Source organism: Cololabis saira, chromosome 5 (assembly GCF_033807715.1).
Source record: "Cololabis saira isolate AMF1-May2022 chromosome 5, fColSai1.1, whole genome shotgun sequence".
Lineage (NCBI taxonomy): Eukaryota > Metazoa > Chordata > Actinopteri > Beloniformes > Belonidae > Cololabis > Cololabis saira.
In genome coordinates this window covers 14,549,140-14,569,860 of record NC_084591.1, presented here as the reverse complement: position 1 = coordinate 14,569,860, position 20,721 = coordinate 14,549,140, and the positions used below count along the sequence as shown (strand labels likewise).

Genomic DNA, 20,721 nt, shown 5'->3' with positions numbered 1-20,721 from the left:
GTATTCCATTAGGTGTGTTTTTATGATTTTTTTTTTTTTTAATTATTTAACATGCGCAAATATTATTTGTACAACTGCATATCCTCAAAGCAGACAAAGTTTTGCGCCCCCCCAGAGATCTCTGGCGCCCCCCCAGGGGGGCCCGGACCCCAGGTTGGGAGACACTGGTTTAGAGTACCTGTGTAACTGAGCGACTGACCTGTGTCAGACCTTCATGACCCTCCTGACCCTCCTGACCTCCGCCCTCCTGTCCCTCAGGGGTGTGGGCTGTATATTCTACGAGATGGCTGCCGGCCGGCCCCTGTTCCCCGGCTCCACGGTGGAGGACGAGCTGCACCTCATCTTCCGGCTGTTAGGTCAGTGCTGCCCCCTGCTGACAGGGAATCACTGGAACCTTTAACGCGGGTCTATAATCCCATTAGCCCTGGCATGTAAACCCCCCCCCCCACCCTCCATGAAAACCCCCTCCAGCTGGCACAGCGGAGCCCGACTCTGACGGGGGCCGTTTGAACGTCTCTCCACAGGAACTCCGACAGAAGACAGCTGGCCGGGAATCTCATCCATCGACGAGTTCAAGTCCCACAAATTCCCAAAGTACAAGGCGCAGGCCCTGATCAATCACGCACCCAGGTAGGACGTACACGCACTTCTTTTTATACACAGTTTCACTTTCCACCATATTAACGGTGTTACAGCTGATTATTTCAGAGTTGCAGTCTCTGACTTACCAACCCCCCCCCCCTACCTCTTTTACTAGTCCACTTATCATTGGAGATGGGAGTGAGCAAATATTTCTCATGAGACCCAGGTATATAAGACGCACGCTCATATGTAGAGGCTTGTGAGCTCGTAGAGCCAGACGTTAGTTTTACTGAGTTGTTTGGTTAGGAGTGTGTGCTCTCTGTCACTTCCTGTAAGGAAATCCTGTGGAATAGTTGAGTCTGTTTGGCTCGGTTTCCTTCCCTTGCACCCGGCAGCATCTGTGAGTCACCTTACCTTACTGACCCCGCTCCCCTCCCCTCTTCTCTCTCTCTCCCTCTCCGTCTCCACTCTCCACCCCCCTCCGCGCAGGCTGGATACCGATGGAATCGAGCTGCTGACGTCATTCCTAAAAGTGAGTTGCGCCCCGTCTGCCAGGAACTGCCAGGCCATGCTAAAAGCAGAGCTATGTTATGGCCGTGTTTTTAGATTTAAAAAAGAAAAAAATCTATGTCATACAAAATATTATGTTTGGAAAAAGACTATTATGGTTATCGCTTTTCAACTACTAAATGTTACATACACATAATTACACATAATTAATTACAAAAAAAAAAAAACAAGCAGCAGCAGGTATGAAGGCATTTGATAAGCCTGGAAATAAAGGAATTATTTAGTTTCTGTCGTGTTTAGATTTTGATATAGTGAACTATTCATTATACATAATTTCTATGTCCTTAGTGTGATAAAGGAAAACTAAGTATACCATGTTAAAAGTTATATTATAAACACATTGATGTGATTTAAAGCTGCTAGGATCCAGGGGGTGGGTGGGTAATGTCTGGGGTTATGATTTTATTTTCATTTATTTATTTATTTATTTTTACTCTTAATTTATGTGTTAATTTTGCATTGTTATACTTAATAATATGGGCATTACTTTTTTTTTTTTGTTTTTCTTTTTTTGTTTTGTATTTGTTTTTTTTTGTTATTACATTTATCTATTCATTTTTTGTTGTTATGTATTGGTGTTTTTTTGCACCATGTTGTTTTTTCAGAAAAAGGAAAAAAAGAAATAAAAATTTGATCACAAAAAAAAGAAAGAAAAAAAAAACATCAAGGTGCGTCCGCCGCCAACTCGCTTAAACGTCTTCTTCATTCCAGTATGAATCGAAAAAGAGGATCTCGGCTGATGAAGCGATGAGGCAGCCGTACTTCAGGAGCCTGGGGCCACGCGTGCACACGCTGCCAGAGAGTGAGTAATCGCATTGTGATGCAGGCAGACACACCGCTAGATACAACTGTAGCCAGAGTTAGGTGACCTCCGTTGCACTCAACGACTCTTGTGTTCGGCAGGCATATCCATATTTACACTGAAGGAGGTGCAGCTGCAGAGAGATCCCGGCTACCGGAACTCCTCGCACTCCGAGTCAGGTGAGGGACAGAGACTTCAGGAGACCATGAAAGTGTGTTAACCCCTTGGAGTGAACTGGTTTTCCGCTTTAATTCGCCATGAAATGTGATCTGAACCTCATTCAAGTCTCTTTTAGTGTGTTTAAGCTGATAAAACACAAACTGTTAGAATTTGCTCATATCTTTTATTCAACATACCCACTAAACATTCCCAGTGCTGGAGGAAGCAGCAGCCTGCACATCTGGACTCCAGGTGAAATGAGTTTGAAGCAGAGTTATTATCGTTCACGAAAACGAACGAAATAACGAAAACTAAAATTGAAAAAACAATTTTGTTAACTGAACTAAATAAAAACGAAAATTAAAAGACAAAAATGATAACTAACTGAAACTATATTGCGTGTTTAGAAAACTAACTAAAACGAACTGAAATTATAGATATAATTTCCTCCGTTTTCGTCCCTGTCAATATAAGCCTGTTGGTATGATCAATTTATTCCGCTCTGGCCGTTTATCTCCAACTGCCAGCTACAGCACCTTAACGCCTCACGGTCCGTGACGTCAAAACTAAAACTAATAAAAACTAAATTAAAACTAAGCATTTTTGAAAATATAAAAACAAATAAAAACTAGCAAACCCACACTAAAAACGAATTAAAACTAACTGAATTGAAGGAGAAAAAGTCAAAACGAAATAAAACTAAACTAAAATGAAAAATTCAAAACTATTATAACCCTGGTTTGAAGGTGTGTTTAGAGCTACTTTGATTCATAAGACACTCACATTTAAATGAGCTGTTAGTAAGAAGTATCTGGAGATTTCTGAAGACATTCGATTAAGCAGGCTGGAAAGATGGTAAACTGTTTAAGCATAAATGGAGATGGATCAGTGCCGTGGCTCCTCATCCTCAATGAGGTGAAGATGGAAACTGAAACTTGTCTGTTCATGAGTCTGCCTGGCGTAAGTCATTGAGCAGGGAGGGAGTCGGGGGATCAACGGGATGAGGAAGCTGCTGCTGGGAAAATCCTTTCTGGATCAATGAAAGAAAAAAAAAAAAAAACGTCCCTGTTGTAAAGTGTGATGGAGGGAATATTTGGGATTCCTTCACTGGCTTCGCGGCTCGCCATCGTCAAGGAAGAGGTACTTGAAAATGCTCGTTTGAAGTCCCTGCTGCCAGAAGGAGCTTCAGCCAGCTGCTAACCGAGGGCTTTCACCTAGTTTCCCCTCCAGCACAGTGGATGTTTGAAGACACGAGGCGTTCTGGGTGTTCGGGCTCACACGCATGCTGTTTGTCTGTTCGACTAAATTGACGCAGCAAACGCTAAAATCCACACACTTTTCCTCAGCACTGAAAGGGACAGGCGGGTGTTTTTGTGGCGTGGCCCTCTGATCCGGCTGCTTGGCAACAAGACCGGCAGTTTCAGCGGCAGTGATGTGATGGAGCTCACAGTCGATACGACTTCAGAAGAGGAGTGTTACTGGCGTTCCCCTCTCATGTTCATGAAACTGATTGGAAAACTCAAATTCAATCTTTTTTAATAACATTAGTTCTCAGTGATTCATTAGAATCACAGGTGGACAGAGTACTCGACCCCAGTACTTGAGTAAGAGTACAAATACTACTGGTCAAAATTTACTCCGTTACAAGTAAAAGTAGCTCAGTCAAAATATTACTTGAGTAAGAGTAGAAAAGTACTTGCTTTTAAAGGTACTTAAGTATCCAAAAGTAAATGCTTTTAAATTTACTTTAAGTAAAAGTAAGAGTAGGAGTAAGAGTAAATTTCTTATTTTCCACATCAGTAAATTACTATATTTTTTCTAAATTAATTGTTGCGGCTATGTCTTGACAAACGCAGGCTACTTTGGCGGTATTGTTTTGAGGAGGCTTGACGTATTTCCGCTTTACGTACATCCCAGTGGAGAGCGTGCACTGTGATAGGTCTCCTCCTTTGACAAAAACAGCTTGTGTCCAATAGCATTTTAGGGAAGAAGAAAAAAGAGCAGACCTGAAAGTAAAGAGTACTTTTCAGCCTTCCTAGAAATTTACTCGAGTAAAAGTAAAAATATTTGTCTTGGAAATGTATTCAAGTAAGAGTAATAAGTACCAAAGAAATCTAATACCCAAGTAAAGTACAAATCCTCTGGATATGTACTTAAGTACAGTACTCAAGTAAATTTACTCCGTTGCTGTCCACCACTGATTAGAATTTAATGTTTAATTTATCTTAAAAAAGAAAAAGGCTTGGATTCTTTGTAAGATGTCACAAACAGTTGACTGCAGTGATTTCTGAATCACACACAGATCCTACATTTGTGTCATCCAGGCCTGACAGACACAAGACTTTTACCTTCCAAACCTCCTTGAATGCAAGATAAAGTTGTTTTTTAGAAAGATACTGACAGATACAAGGCTGAAGTTAACTGTTATAACAAACACTGAAGATTTAACCTCTTAAATAGTTTTTATTTCATGACTTGGATCTCTTGAGGACCCTAATAACGGTGGGATGATGCACCTCATTTGTGCCTCAGGGTTGTGTTTGTAAGCCCAGATGAGAAATGTCAGAGTTACTTCACCTGGGAGCCATGAAGGAAAGCACTCGTGGATCTTAAATGACTTTTATTTGTAATGCGGGGCGACGCTGCTGTTACTGGGCCGGTCCCAGCTCGCCGTGTGAGCAGGTTCTGATCCAGCACCTCCATTTAGTCTGCAAGACCGACTGCAGGAGGAAATGACGGTTCAGTGACTGTCTGTCGGGTTTTATGCTCTGAAAAAATAAAAGGTTTTGTTGGACAGGACTAAGTTTTCCAGAAAGCCAGAGGCTTTACAACACTTGGTTTTCCTTTTAAATAATGCCACAGGTCTGGGTGGGTTCATTGGGAATCTTACAAAGGAGAAAGAAAATCAAAATGTGTTTTTATTGATTATCTTTAGGTCCTAAGGCAGAACTCTCTTAAAAATAGAAGTGACTGTTTTGTAAAAAAAAAAAAAAAAAAAACACTGCATGGGCTCAGGAAAAGTTCTGAAAACAACCATCGGTGAGCCGCGTTCAAAGCTGCACCCTTCAAAGTTAAAGAAGATATTCATGTGAGTGAGAATCTGAGACTTAGTCTGGGCCCCGGCTCCAGTGGAAAACCGACCAGTGAGGTGAAGGATCAGGAAACGTGGAAGATTTATCCGCTTTACGACAGAGATCCACCATCAGGATTGCTGTCGGGGCTCAGTTTAAGAGCCGGATGGTATCGAGGTGCCGAAGATAACTAGACACTGAACACATTCTGATTGTGGACCAACAAACGCCGTCTCTTTCACTGATAGTGTGTTTATTTCAGCGAGACGAACCCAAGCCCAGTTCTGCAGTGCACCTACTGAATCAGCAGAGTTGAGACAATGACCTGAAATATTTAAAGTCCAGCCTGAAGAAACCCGTGGATTACTGTGGAATTAAATGATGAATGGGAATCGTGTTGTATTCCCTGCTTAATCCAAGCTTGATCTTAGTTCTTTTTCTCTTTAAATGAGTCTGGTTCTTCTGGATTTGACTTTGGTTTCAAGGGTCCGGAACAGGGGTCGGCAACCCAAAATGTTGAAAGAGCCATATTGGACCAAAAACACAAAAAACAAATATGTCTGGAGCTGCAAAAAAATAAAAGTCTTGTATGCATAAGCCTTAGAATGAAGACAACACATGCTGCATGTAGCTATGTTAGTTATAACTGGGGGAAGATTTTGTTTTTCATTATGCACTTTGAGAAAAAAGTCAAAATGTTGAGAAAAAAGTCGAAAAGGTTGAGAAAAAAGTCTAAATGTCAAGGAAATAGTCAAAATTTCATGAAAAAAGTTGAAATGTTGAGAAAAAAGTCAAAATTTCGAGAAAAAAGTTGAAATGTTGAGAAAAAAAGGAAAGGAAAAAGGAAGAAACAAAGAGAAAAAAATGAAAAAGAGAAGAAAAAAAGGAAAAGAAGAAAAAAAGAAGAAAAAAGTATATAAAAAGAGAAAAAAGAAGAAAAAAAGGAAAAAGAGAAGAAAAAAGAAAAAACGAAAAAAAAGAAGAAAAAAAGGGGAAAAAAGTAAAAAAAATAAAGAAAAAAATAAAGCTAAAGAGCCGCATGCGGCTCTACAGCCGCGGTTTGCCGACCCCTGGTCCAGAAGAACCTGCCTCTGGGTGCCGCTGGATAAACGCCTAGTTTACTGCTGTAACATTACCTGACCTGTCGTTCCAGGCCTAGAACCTCATTAACTGTTCAGTCAAGTGGTGTCTTGTGTAAAACAAACAAAAGAAAAATCATAAATAAGAAAAGCGTCTCTTTAATCATGCTGCTTCTTTTTCCTTTCAGGTAACGGAAAGAGCAGAAGACAAAGCATGCTGTTTTAAAGGTTTTGGACTGGACTTGGCATCTCCTCGCCGTACAGTCCTGCGGTCTGATCAGAACCCAGAGATGGATGTTGGCCTTGACCACGATCATCACCATCACTCCTTCCAGGAACTGGGGAAAGCCCCGCCCCCTCCCCCGGATTGGTCTGAACCTGATTCAAATAAGAGACGTTTATATACTGTACATCTATATTTATTGAGAAGAAATTGCTGCTGAATCCAACTACTGTCTAGAAATTTAACTGGCTCAGTCACTTTAATGAATACATGCAATGTGTATAGATCTTTTTTTTTTTATTTCTTTTTTTTGAAGTGGTGGTATATTTTTTTTGTGCTTTTTTTTTTTCTTTTCTAAGTCATTGTTACCATTTTCATACATAAAAGGCCACCTGGAAGCCCTGCATGTGTGTACAGCGCACAGACGGAGGGGCGTTTCTGCAGCGGCTCGGGGGGGATGGATGTGCCGCCTCTGTTGCCACGGCGACACACAGCTGCACAAATCACTCTGACCGTTTACCCTGAAGATTTCTGATCAATAACTCATCACTTTGGTCCTGACTGGAGGCTAAAACTCTGTGCAAAAAGGAAAGAGTCGGGTTCCCGTCAGACATCCTTCTTGGCATATCATTCCAGGATGCAGCGGTTCTCGGTCCCAGCCAACGAACACAGGCAGGGGGGGGAAAAGCAACGTAAAATTAACGAGGGCATTACGGGGGGAAATCATGAATATTTAAGTGTAAGTCGACAACCTCCGGCCTTGTTGTTCTTTTTCCTCTCACATCCGACACACGGACTCCCACAAAGAAGTGCGACCCGGTGAATATGCAGTGCTGCCTTGGTGCTTTACAGATGCTCGTCCCGAAATTAGCCCCCCTCCCCTCCGGTTCCCTCCATCTTTGTGTTTGCACGTCTGCTTGAACGAAGACCCCCCCCTGAACCCGAACCTGAACCCGACCCGAGAGTCTGATCTGAATCGCCGTCTATTTAACAGTGTTACAAGAGATGTTTTCTATGATGATCTTTAACTTTATTTGTGAATAATCTGTTGTTTGTGTGAAATTTTGTTGCAGGCGCCCCCTTTCTGTATTTTTGAGTTTTATTTTCAGAGTAAAGAATATTAAAACCTAAAGTTTAAACAGAGGTCAGGGTTCTGTCTTCAAGTTGCGGCCCGGGAGACGTCTGAAGGAGCTGCGTTGCAGCATTCGATGCTTCGTTTATTGAAAATAACATTCTTCACAATACAAAACATATTCAGAGCACATACTGTATGCCAAGTCCAGTATAAAAAAAAAAAAACAAATTACAATTGTTACAAAGGTTTTCACGGATCTGAAATCTCGTCTTCATCAAAAGGTTTTTAAAAAAACAACATTAAAAACAAAACAGATCAAGAAGGCACAGCCGGTAGTATCAGAGAAGCATAGTGCATACATTACATACACCACAAGAGAGAAACACTTGTTTCACCTTGTGATTAACTTTTTTTTTTTTTTTTTTCAAAAGGTAAAAATATATCTTTTTTTGTCTTTTTTTTTCATTTTTTAAACAGGATTAAAACAAAACTGTACAGACTTGAGCGACTGGTTGGCTCGCTGGCCTTCTGTCCGTCGAGGACGTGTCACGTGGTGCACGTGCTGCGCTTTCGTCACAGACGTCTCTCAGACGCGGCGGCGCGTATATGGCTTCCACCACGTGCTTTCCACCAGGAGAAACCCAAGTGCTACAAAAACAAGAACAGGCCCAGTCTATTTCCTGAAGCAGGATTTGTTATGAGTGCTGCTGCTGATGATATTGATGATGCTGACGGGGTCGGGGGGGTCGGGGGTGGGCTTTGAGCTGCAGGTGGAGGATGGTGGGAGGCTTTTCACAGACGCTGGATCAGGATTTGTGGGTGGCGGGCGACAGGAGCAGGGAGGAGGGTGTTCCTTCCAGGGTTGGCAGCGGCACCGGCATGTGTCCGTTGATCAGGCTGGGGAACTGCGGAGGAAGAGCGGAGGGAGGGGAGGTTAGCGGGGGGGGGGTTAGAGGCGCAGAGACGCGGCGGCCTTCCGCTGCGGAACCGCGGCATTGTCACTCCTGTGGTTTCCTGCTCTTTTTATTATTTTTTTTATTCTTTGCACCTCTTCCTCGTTGCCCCCCCGAAACACATCGCAACAGCCGCGGCAATCAACATCATTTGTGCACAAAAAATCGGGTTTATTGGCGATAGAGGCTTGGTAAATGAGGAGCAGCTCTCAAACCAGTCCGCCCTGTTCAGACCGGCTCCCCTGGGCTCAAACAGGAAGTATTCACAGGATTTCCTCTCCCTCTCACCAGCGCTGAAACAGGACACCTCTGCAGGACCTGCTTACAATGTCTCAACCAGTCTCACAAGCCGCGTGTTGCCGTCTGCTGCTTTGCACGGAATTAACATGTTCTACTTGTGTGTTTAACTTGTTTTAGCCTGCTTAGCTGAACAAACAAACAGAAAAAGAAAGAAACCAAACAAGATTCTGGTTCCAAATCAACATATTTCAGCACTAACTAAACTCTGCATGCACAGCCACGCAACTTCCTCCTTTTTTTTTTTTTTTGTGTTTGTTTGACAGCTTCCAGTAAACAATGATACTTTGAATAAAGCTGCAACTCTTCCTCTTCTGGTAAATCCGCGCACGCACTTCTCTGTCACCGTGCACCTGTGGGTGCGTCTTACCTGGAAGAGGGAGTTGTGGCCCTGCAGCCGGGCGGGGCTGAGCGGGGCCACGGGGCTCAGGCTGCTCCAGAAGTGGATGCCTGACAACAGCGGACTGTGGGCCAGCAGCAAACCCGAGGGAGTCTGTCGAGAACGGAGGGAGGGAGGGAGGGAGGGAAGGGGGATATAGATGTAAGAAAACCAGTCAAGATAACAGTTTTGTTTTCTGAGACAGAAAGCGAATGGCGCTGGTCGGAGGATCCCGCTCCGAGGGGATCGTTAATAATACCAAACATGCTGAAACGGTAAATGGATGCGCACTGGCGTTTGGAAAAACAAACTAACGGAGCAGGAAGGAAGTCTGTGGTTTCTCCTCTAGAGCACACGGGTGATGAGAGGACGGTGGGGGGGGGTTGTGGGGGGATGGAGAGGTAGGCAGTGGTCCTCGAGCATTTTGGAACAGCTAGAGAGAAAACATATGAAATCAATTTCTGCCCCCCCCCCCCCCCCCCCCCTAACTTTCCCCTGTGTCACCTCAGAAAGGCGATCCAGTGCTGCTGTGGAGGGACCCAGCCCTGCTCCCATTATTAATGGAATTACTGGAGCATATGGCATCACTTAGGGCCCTTTCCCCCTCCCTCTAATAGCTCGGATGAAGCAGATTTCTGTAAATCGCTTGTTTTCCTCTTATTTTTACATTTCTGCTCTCATTAACACGCACGCCGGGAGAACTAATAATAACTTTCTTAACTTGTGCCTAAACCGCTCGGCTGCGGCTGCTCTTTGCAACGGTGTCCACATTAACGACCAAAATACAGGATTGAAACACTAGTGGTTATTCCACAAATTGTTCAAGCGGGACGAATTCAGCTCTAAATTGGATGCAGGATGAAGCGTCCGGGCGTTATTTGCCGACTTAACTGTAACTTTTCTGGATATTTTAAATCTAAATTCCGAGGCGAAACCAGCAGCAGCTAATCAGGCTGTGTGGTTTTAGATGATGTTCAAAGGTCTTCATGGCATATCAGTATCAGTTTACCTTCTTCATCCCGGCCTTCTCTCTGAAAAGAGGAATTTTTGGCTCAAGTGACCCCCCCCTCTTCTCCAAAAAAAAGTTGCAGTGGTGTTTCCACCAGCGAATGCCAAGCTGGGTTAGCCGTCTGCTGCGGCTCTGAGGCTTCAGCGGCTCTGACATCATGCCGAGAGGGACCAGGGGACCAGATTCTGGACTATCAATGGGCTCAGTTGACTTCTTTTTTTTTTTTTTTTGCGGTTCGCAGAGTGACAGGATCCAGTGTGATTTCAGGTTTGGAAACAAGACAGGGTGTGGAAACGTGTGGGGACACGTCTTGAGTTCCCCAAGCACCAATCTATTAGAAATTAAAAAGTATGAGAAGATCAGTCGCACCATTAAACCACCTCACATGGGTCACATGGCTTGTTGCATAGCAACAAGAAGATCCCAGTGACTCGCTTCAACGTCGCGCCTGATTGTGTAACTTCTATCTAAGAATGGGATCGGCATAAAGGCTGGAAAACACCTCGAGGAACTAGATGAACCAGTCAGCAGTTACGAAATCATCTGACTCACGTCTAGAAACCAAGGAAATGTTGTCATTTCTGAACCCATCGTGCCTCCGAAAGTGGGCAAGCTCACCTGCGCCGTGAAGAAGGCCGGCGTGAGGGAGCCGGACGGCAGCGCCGGGCTGTTGAGGGCGATGGAGCCGATGTCGCTGCCCGCCAGCAGCAGGGACGGGGTGGAGATCTCCAGAGCTTTGGGTTTTTTGTTTTTTGGTGGGAGTCCGTCTCCGTGGTTACCGCTGCTGCCGGTGCTGCTGCTGCTGCTCCTCTTGTCGGCGGGCTGCAGGGCTCGCTCCCGGTGCCCCGAGGACAGGTTGAGCGGCTGAGCGCTCTGGTCCAAGTCCGGCTCGTCGTCGTCCTCCTCCTCCTCCACGTCGACGGGGCTCCAGCTGCGGCTGGGCTGGGCGTACTGGGAGGACGGGGACGGGGACTGGGACGGGAGTTTGGAGGGCCTCGGGGAGACGTAGGACTCGGACTTGACCGAAGGGGAGCTCCTCTCGTTGGCGTTGGTGCCGAAGCGGATGACGGAGCGCGGCTCCTCCTGACGCTCGCGCAGCGCCCGCAGGAGCTCGGGCTGGTTCTGCAGGGAGCTGATGCTGAAGGACGAGTAGAGGCCCGAGTGCAGGTAGTCGCTCCGGCACTGCTGCGCCCCCAGCGCCGCCAGGGTTCTCCTCTGGGCCTCCTCCTCGCTCTCCTCCTCTTCCTCCTCCTCCACCTCCAGCTCGTGGGCCTCTCCTTCGTGGAGGGGAAACCTCCCGGAGGCCAAGCCCATCTCCACCGCCTGGGGGTCCATCTTCAGGATCTCAGGGAAGGACACAAACTTGTAGACAAACTTCTGGCCGATCACTTTTTTGATGATATTCTGTAACAAACAAACACCAAGAACGATGAACAATTTGCCCCGATGGATCACATTGACACTTTTTTTAGCCTGAGTGCTACGTAGGGCTGGGGATCGATTCAAATGTCAAGAATCGATTCCATAGAGGGAATGTGCATTAGGGTTGGGCGATATGGACCAAAAGTCATATCTCGATATTTTCTAGCTGAATGGCGATACTCGATATATATCGATATTTTTTCTGTGCCATAATTGGGGTTTCCCCCAAAGCATTATAGCATAGCATCTCTGTTAGCTTCATTCTTTTCTGAGGCAAACCCTTAAAAAAACAGTCAGTTTTAATACAAAGCCTCGTGCCAAATGTCACACACAATATCAAAATGTATAAAACAAATGAAATAAAAATAAACTGCCTGCATATATAGAATAAAAATGCTTCTTGAATAAAATAAAACAAATATCCCTTTCCTGCATAACAATTAAATTCAAATACACTGTGCAATTAATACAATGTAGACAGTAACAGGCAGACTTTTCCACTGAGGTTGACAGTTGTGCAAATAACAAATAAGTTATCGTTTTACAGACTGCCGAAAAATAAGCTTAAGAAAGACAAATGGATCGCTGCAATTCACAGAAACAAATGGATTCCAGGCACCGAAACGTGGATTTGCGGTTCCCATTTTGTATCAGGTAATGTTGGATTCTTGGGTAGCTAACGTTAAACGGTGTCCTCATCCCTTTAATTTCGCCAACAAATCCTGCCTTGAAGTAGGACCAAGCGTCAAGACTTTTGTATGCCTTCGTGCATTTCCCCGGCGTAGAAAATTAAGTACATATAAATATCAGGAAACTCGATTCGTGGCCAAATTTTAATATCCATGGACCACTGGTTCTTCAGGTAACTGTACGGGTCACTGTCAAGTCCAACTGCCTTTAATTTAAGCCGATAATCGACTGTTATCCCGTCTTCTCCACAGTTTCCCCGACTAGTTGCAGCCATTTTTGCCACTCAGTGCGAGTAAGGGGTCGTGGTCCAGTGGGAAAGTGATGTTAATGCATACCCTCTATTCCGATTATTAAGATTCACAATCGATTATCAAGATTTGATTCAATCCGATTCTGATATTGATTTGGGTTAGTGTTATTAAAACACTTTTTTGAGCTGTTGCATGAATTATATGACTGATATGAACAGATCCAGGGCAGCAAACTGAGGCCGTATGAAATCGCTTTTATTTTTTCCCACATTCCATTTTAATTTTTTCCATTTTCGGTCTATTTTGGTTTTTCATTTTTGAGAATTTGGTTTTTAGCATTTTATGCAAATGTAACCCTAAGACAATATATAAAGTAATGAAATAGACAATTTATGCCATTATAACTGAAAACTTTCATTTTTCCATACGTTTAAACATATTTAAAGCTAAAAACATGGCATCAGTTATTCTTGTGTCCAACAAAACATTCCTTTTTTGGGCATAAACAAAAAAATACCAAAAGTTGTGATGTAATGATGAAGAAAAAAATTTGATCTTTAGACATACGATTTTTAGGAATTAGTATGAGAATCGATTTTTTCAAACAGGGCCTAGAGCTACGTCACAGTCGGAGAAGGAGGAAGTGAAAGTGTCAATCACAGAAGATGGTGGGCAAAAAAGGGGAAGGGCAAAGATTTTGTCATAGTACGATGCTGCTTTTTCCCGACCTCCGGATCCGGTGGGTCGTGACTCAGGCCTGCGGTGACGTGAGCGGCCGACTCACCTTGTCGTAATAGTAGCGCAGCGCCCGGCTCAGCTTGTCGTAGTTCATGTTGGTCTTGTTCTTGCGCAGCCCCCACAGCTTGGCCACTTCCTCCGACTTCAGGAGCTTGAACTCGCCGTCCGTGGACGTCCAACAGATCAGGTGCTTGTGGCTCTGGTCGAGCAGCAGCTGCAGCAGGAACTGCCACAGGGTGATGGCACTGTCCATACCTGCAGGGACCAGAGGGACAACCGTGACTCGGGGCTATTCTCACATCTTCCTCCTGTGAGGATATTTTTACCCCCGAAGGACAGAAATGGAAGATCAGAAATGGCGAGGGGTCAGCTGATGTTGAAAAAGCAGCAAGATGACCTGCATGTGTGTCACTTCCGCAGGTCAGAGTGATGCGGCGAGCAAAACAACATTTCACTCGTATTAAAAAACGCCCCCCCCCCCTTAATTTAAAGCCTCCCAACGTCTTTTTTATCGCTGGCAGACTAAATGAGGTTAGTGGCTGAAGAGGGAGCAGCCTGTTTGAGCAGTAACATGTGGTGTGAGGAAGAGTAGGGCGGTCATGAATAGAACAGTGTGTGTAAAAGAGTTTAGTGTAACGCAGCAGCAGCAGCAGCAGCAGCAGCAGCAGCAGCTAGCGGGAGAGAAAAAAAAAAAATCAAAAAAAGAGGAACAACAGCTCAAGCCAGAAATATGCTGTGGTTCAACCTGGCCCTCTCTCCACAGGAAGTATGACGGGCCCAGGGTGGGTTATTCCTTTAATAGAGGAATGTGCAGCCTCCAAACTCCTGTCTGCCAACGCAAAGCTCAAACGCTGAGGTGGGGGGTGTCTGCACTCCACAGCCCGACCGCTGCGTCATGTTGTCCAATACGTAGTAAGATAAACACTTATCTTACAGAACATAGGACACAAAAAATCTGCTTTAGGGGTAATTTAAGAGTAAAAGACCAGGTTTTCCCCCCTTTTTCATTAAGACGCTAATAGTGTGTTAATAGAAAACCAACTAATAGATAGTTTTTTGGGCGGAGGGGGGGGGAAAGGGTTTCCCCCTAAAAAATGTTCACAGGTCTAAACTTCCAGTATCTGTCATGCTCTAGTTCAAACAGCTTTGAGCTCAAATGATCCTCACTCTCACTATTGGCCAATATCAATACCGACACTTTCAGCTATCGATCCTGATGAATCCAATCCATCTTTTTAGCTCTCACCAACTAAAGTTACCTGCCAGAGCTGAATCGATGAATCAAGGACTTTGGGAGCACTGGCTTGGTCCTGCTAGAGCTATCGTGGCCATTTGTCAGTAGTTGAATGACTGAAGCGAGCGGCGGTCCGGCCCGGCAGCTCGGCGGCAGCTGCCAGACTGCAGCTGGTCGCCAGTTTTTGCCCCCAGTCCGAAGCGTCTGGCCCTGGTGGAATTTGTGGATTTGTGTAGTTTTCCCTAAAGAGGTACAAATACATTTCACCTGGATGTAAAACCTCTCTATGGAAGATAAAACTGTTTGTTTTTTTTTGGTTTGGGGTATATTTTTAACCAGATTGTAAGATGATGATCAGAAGTGTCAAGTAACGAAGTACAAATACTTTGTTACCTTACTTAAGTAGAAATTTTGGTTATCTATACTTCACTGGAGTAATTATTTTTCAGACGACTTTTTACTTTTACTCCTTACATTTTCACGCAATTATCTGTACTTTTTACTCCTTACATTTTAAAAACAGCCTCGTTACTCTATTTCATTTCGGCCTTTAAAAGAAAACTATCCAGTTAAATTGCTCCATCTGGATAGAGTGAATTTGGTTGTGGTTGTTTCAGATGTTCTTGTCCAGTTTTGTTCTTACATCCGTTCCCTCAGATTCCTGCAACTAAACTTGGATGTACATTCCAATAAAGGTTAGGATAAATGATAACATGCCTCTGAAGTTTGACTTTTTGCACCATTACAATACTTATAGGCAACTAGTCATCATATCTCCTGCTCTCTGAAACACATGTTAATGCTCAATAGTACACATATATGGTTCTTTAATATATTTGCATTATACTAAGATACATTCATTTTCAATGGCTTTTGTCCTTAATGGCTTTTTTCCCCCTTACATTACTTTTACTTTTATACTTTAAGTAGTTTTGAAACCAGTACTTTTATACTTTTACTTGAGTAAAAAACTTGAGTTGATACTTCAACTTGTACAGGAGTGTTTTTAAACTCTAGTATCTATACTTCTGAGTAATGAATGTGAATACTTTTGACATCTCTGATGATGATTAGCCTTTCTGTAGAAATGGACACTTCAACATGAGGGAGCCCGCCTCTAGTGGCCATCCAAGGAACTGCAAGTATTGCCACTTCATCAAGGGTGATAATTCAACAAACCAGCCGGAGCTCCCTGGTAAAACCTGAGAGGTGGAAACTGTTACAGGGCCAACTTCCTCCTCGGTTCTTTCACTCACTGCAGTGTTGAACCCGGTAGGATCCACTGATCCCTGGTAGCCACACAGTCATTCTTGGCCAGTTTCAATTTGGACGTAATTGTTTTGTTTTGATGCAACAGCAACATAACAACCAAGCAGGTGCAAAAAGAAAACAACCTGGATTAACAAGATTAACAAGAAGGAGTTGAGATAGCTGTTTTGCTCGTGTGCTGGTTCTGCATGCGCACCGGTGGTGGTAATGAGTAAAGATTCGACCTTGATCGGGACATCAAGAGGACCAAATTCCTGCCGAGAGCATTCTCAATCAACACCCGGCACTCAGTTGCTCCGAGGCACGGACTTGTTGAGAAGTTCCTGGTAATGGAGACGGGCCAACGCTTGAAGCCACTGTAAAACTGCGTAACGAAGCTAACAAAAGCTGAGAGGCTAAAAATAAGGCTAGTAGAGCCCACAGCCTGCAGCATCTGCTATAGTTCATTATTGATTAAGAGCTGAGAGCCAATAATAGCTCAAAGAATCAACTCGGTCTCAGAAGAAAATCAGAAATTGGAGTGTAACTTTTTTTTTTTTAACAATATAACTTTTCATAGACGAGTATCCTCTCTGTTTTGGTTTCAGACTATGTGTGTTTTACATCGAGACATTTATAATCCACCATGTGTAGACTCTTTGAAGTTCTGGTGGCGTTTTTTTTATGGATTAAGATTAATCACTTACTTCAGGCTCTACACAATTAAGTCAAGTACTTCAATTACTTGTGTCTCAATATCTTCATGATAACAATGCCTAAAAATGTCACGTTTCATCAAATGTCTGCCAGGTTTCCGGTTCTTAGTGCGGTGAAATTTCCTTTTAATTATACCAAAAAGTAAAAGTCAACCTTTTCTCACTCATCTGCAGAGCAACAAGTGACTCACACAGAGAGAGAGAGAGAAATGATAAGAGCGTTGCTTTCCGACCCCTTCGCATGTCCGTCCAGAGAGGGCTGAACTGATTTCCGATACAAGCCATCCCCACTCTTCTATCTGCCATGTGAAACTACAAACCTGTCAGAGTCAGGACTTCCTCCTATTCTACTTCCAAGGACGAATGGCGAGGAGACGGGATCCCACAGCAGGGGAGCGTTTCCCTGATCCGGCTACACTTCCCACCCAGAACTCCCAGAGGGAAAGGGTCAAAGGATCACATCATTGTCCCCTCTCACACAGCTCCACCCTTTCACCCGTTCGGAGCCCAGACCTCGCCTTGGCTTTTAAACAAAGCCAAAGTAAAGCTTCCCATTAATGGACCACCGAGCATCTACGGTTAGGAATGTGTGATTTTAAATATTCACCTTAGTAAGATGCTGCAGGCAGCATGCTGTTCTGTTAAGGCTGACCTCAGACCATTTATATGATCTAGATACGTGCAAAGTGATGACTAATCTAATATTAATATCAGATATCAGGGCTGATGTTGTCTAAATAGCTGGATCATGTATCAGATAATGGGACAAACCCATCATGATGATCTATTCGATTCCGCGTGTGATGCTCGCCACATCACTTGTCAAGTGCAAACTCCTCCAAATTAACTGCTTTTTGTATGAATTCGTCATAAAGTAATTAGACAATGCACATTGTTCGTCTGTAACTTATCCGAAGTTCATATCCCATTTTATGGCAAATTAATGGAGAAAACCATTTAATTTCAAGGTATCTGCATTTTTTTTCTTAACACTGTGTTTTAATAATAAATAACTCCATAAATCTATATATGTGAGAAACTGCATGTACAATTTATTTTGCAAAGGAAGCAAAGTAATGTTTAAAACAGCGAAAAGAAAGTTTTTTGGTAGGGTCCCTCTACAGGTTCGGAGGTGAAGCGTCTTCACGAATTTGTCCAAGATTGACTCTTTTTCAGCCGCTCTTATGTTTTCTTTTCAGTCATTACTTTCTTAAATCTCTTGTGTTAATCAGAATCAAACTGAGTTGACTTTGGCCTTTTTGATCATTTGTAAAAAAATGAAAGAGGGAACAAAGAAAAAGACAATTGTTACATATGTAGGATGCTGCTAGATTTTGGCCGGACGACAGATGACCGTCTTAAAAACATAGAGACGGTTTCTTTAGTCATAGATCCATCTACCTCATACATTGTGAGTGTTTCAGGTCTTAAGGTCCTGCTTGTCAGAAAATCCCTCAAACTTGACCGGCCAATTAAGAGGCAGCGTGAAATGACGTATTAACTAATGGGACCTGCCTCTTCTAACCACCCCTGACCTGACCCACATTCTCCTTTTTGCTGCTTTTTTAAAATATTTTTTTGGCACATTGAAAGTTTCTACTACAGTGGGGTCATTTTCTTATTTTTTTTAAATTGTACTCTTTACCATAAAGGCATCCATCATCAGGAGGTCTCATCATGGTACAGTCTACACACCCCACTCTAGACTTTATACCCAGGAATAATCAGATGCAAGTCAGCGTGATGCTCTGATCTAACAGGACTGCAGAAACCGTCCGTGTACGAGCCTTTAGTAGCGTTTGCTACATGCTGTCCACAGTTTCTTCCTGGGTGACCTGTGGCATTGACGCCTGAAAGCGCAAAGTAGTAGTAGTAGTAGAGGAGGACAGGATCGGAGTCCAAAGTTAAGTTGTTGTTTGTTTGTTTTCTTCTTTTCTTGTGGATAGTAGGGACTGAAGACCAGGAGAGATACATAAACCCATCCTCAAAACAATCAAATACTCCATCCATCCCTTACTGATACCAGCTTATCCCAGCTCAGGGTCACCGGAACCTGCTGGGGCCCATTTCAGCTGCTTCGGGGCGAAATTGAATCCAGCATTTCGACATGAAAAACAAAACAAAAAAACTATTTATACAGCATTAAGTTAAACCTGATTTTTTCCAGTCTCTTCCACACGTGAACAACACCGGACTGGTATTGGGTAGAGCTGGTACTGGTATAATATAATATAATATAATATATATAATATAATATAATATAATATAATATAATATAATATAATATAATATAATTAGTGTTGCCCGATCACGGCATTTTCAAAACATCGGTATCAGCCAGTAAAGTATCGGGACATACCTAGTTATTAATGTTTTTAATATATATTAAATCGTTTTATATATCGTTGCATTTAACGTCACTTCTGGCCACCGGCCGGAAGTGACGAAGTAAGCGAAACTAACATGGTTTACATGTTTAAATTGTCAAATTTTATATCTGTTCACGTTGCATTAAGCTGCTGCTATTCATTTAATGCCATTTCGAATGTTGCACTAAGGTCAAGGCAAAAAGTATTTAAATTTTCTTGTGTTTGTGAGTTGGACTGGATGCCATTCAACTACCTCTTTTGAAGTTACATTTATTTATTTTTGTTATTGCACTATTCTGCACTTTTTGTTTTAGTTTACAATTTCATGTTTTTACATTTTGTGGCACCAGTGCTGATAAGCTTTGTTGAAATATATGTCCATGTTGTTCTCCAATGGACAATAAAAGAAGTTTTAGTCCTCTTTTTTTTTAAATTAATGAATTGCCAAAATCTGATCGGGAAAAAGTATCGGAAATGTATCGGGATCGGCAGATACTCAAACTCAATTAATCGGGATTTTAAAAATCCTGATCGGGACAACCCTAAATATAATATAATATAATATAATATAATATAATATAATATGATATAATATAATATAAATTCCCTCCAGGATCCCCCCAGGAGCGTGGTGGAGGGTCTGCCCGGGGGATGAGGACCCCGGCGCGGATGCGCGGCCCCAGCGGCCCCGCGGAGCGCACAAAGCCGTCCAGTGTGTCGGCTGAGCGGAAACTCTTAATGAGATTAGATGCTGTACGCAGACATTACTTAGTCGTGACCAAATCTGCTCTTTTCCTGTTCCCAAGCGGTGGTAGGGGAAAAAATAATTAAAAACCAACAAAAAAAGCATCTCTAAAGAGCCTCCACGAAGCCAGCTGAGGTTGACTTTTATTGCCCCCTTTGTGATCCGCTCCAGTTACTGTGCGGAGTTTTTGCGCACAGATGTCCGGATGGTCGCTCTGCCCCACTGACTCATTTTCAAGATGTGGCTCAGGGCCGGAAGACGGCCCCGTGTGTCCGTCCGACTGCAATGTACTATTGTTGATTAAAACTTTAAAAACACTGACTCTGTCCCCCAAAACAGGAGTTTCTGATGAGAGCAAAAGCCTTGCAGCCGCCGCACGCACAGACACAATGACGGATGTTAACGCAGCTGTCCTGCCTTTATGTCACTGTCTCCAAAAACCTCTCATTAAAGATGTCACGTTTACTTCTTACGTTACCTTCGATGTCGGGCTCGCTTCGGTTCCCTCCGTGAAACTTTTACGGTGAGTCTTGTGTGATTCCGTGTTTTTCCATGCTTGCTTCTGGTCTGCACAGTTGTGCTGGACTGAAATAGGATCCTGCGCTTTTTCTTTTTCTGAGCAGGAAGTTGGAGCAGGCAGACACAGAGCCGGCTGACTTCCTCTCCCCTACGATTCCCCAGGCAGTTTGCCGTCTGTGTAAACACACTTTTCCTCCCCTCCTCTTCTCCTCTGCCTGCCCGCTGGCGGCCAGCAGTGGGCCTGCTCTCTCCTCCGCGTCGGTCGGTGCGACACGGGGACGTCGGAATTCCGACGGGCCCTAAACTCATCTCGGACGGCCAGCATCGGCGAGGCCGCGGTGGTGCCTTCAGGGACTCGTCGTTAACCCCAAACTCCTTCATTACGAGTCACTTGATTTATTATATTATTATTATATATACGTCAGAATAGAAATACATCAGATTAGTCATCTATCTATCTATCTATCTATCTATCTATCTATCTATCTATCTATCTATCTATCTATCTATCTATCTATCTATCTATCTATCTATCTATCTATCTATCTATCTATCTATCCATCCATCCATCCATCCATCCATCCATCCAT

General features: G+C 43.5%; 2 protein-coding genes across 3 annotated transcripts in view; one reads left to right on the top strand and one right to left on the bottom strand.

Annotated features, from left to right (window-relative positions):
• LOC133443776 (cyclin-dependent kinase 17-like) overlaps positions 1–7,648 on the top strand; it is a 58,398-nt gene extending 50,750 nt beyond the window's left edge. The window contains exons 12-18 of one of the 2 annotated variants that reach the window (XM_061720992.1): positions 259–356; positions 525–630; positions 758–808; positions 1,072–1,114; positions 1,864–1,954; positions 2,056–2,133; positions 6,452–7,648. In XM_061720992.1, the coding sequence (XP_061576976.1) occupies positions 259–356; positions 525–630; positions 758–808; positions 1,072–1,114; positions 1,864–1,954; positions 2,056–2,133; positions 6,452–6,489 (505 nt within the window). In that variant the 3' untranslated portion in view covers positions 6,490–7,648. The remainder of the gene's footprint in view (positions 1–258; positions 357–524; positions 631–757; positions 809–1,071; positions 1,115–1,863; positions 1,955–2,055; positions 2,134–6,451) is intronic. The other variant, XM_061720993.1, reaches the window with a different exon arrangement.
• Positions 7,649–7,682: 34 nt separating this feature from the next.
• Positions 7,683–20,404, bottom strand: LOC133443777 (ETS domain-containing protein Elk-3-like). Its single transcript, XM_061720994.1, has 5 exons — positions 20,091–20,404; positions 13,347–13,555; positions 10,818–11,603; positions 9,182–9,304; positions 7,683–8,466 (listed from the first exon to the last, which is right to left on the bottom strand). Exons 2-5 carry the CDS (start codon positions 13,551–13,553, stop codon positions 8,368–8,370), a joined length of 1,215 nt encoding a protein of 404 aa, XP_061576978.1. The 5' UTR covers positions 13,554–13,555; positions 20,091–20,404; the 3' UTR covers positions 7,683–8,367.
• Between the last annotated feature and the right edge of the window lie 317 nt (positions 20,405–20,721).

What these genes read in the sequence shown, in the direction of transcription:
- LOC133443777 (XM_061720994.1), bottom strand. Translation starts at nt 13,553, where the DNA reads ATGGACAGTGCCATCACCCTGTGGCAGTTCCTGCTGCAGCTGCTGCTC. An exon ending in TGCGCTACTATTACGACAAG is followed by an intron (nt 11,604 to 13,346) that starts GTGAGTCGGCCG and finishes TGTTTGTTACAG; the next exon opens with AATATCATCAAAAAAGTGAT. An exon ending in GCCACAACTCCCTCTTCCAG is followed by an intron (nt 8,467 to 9,181) that starts GTAAGACGCACC and finishes CTTCCTCCGCAG; the next exon opens with TTCCCCAGCCTGATCAACGG.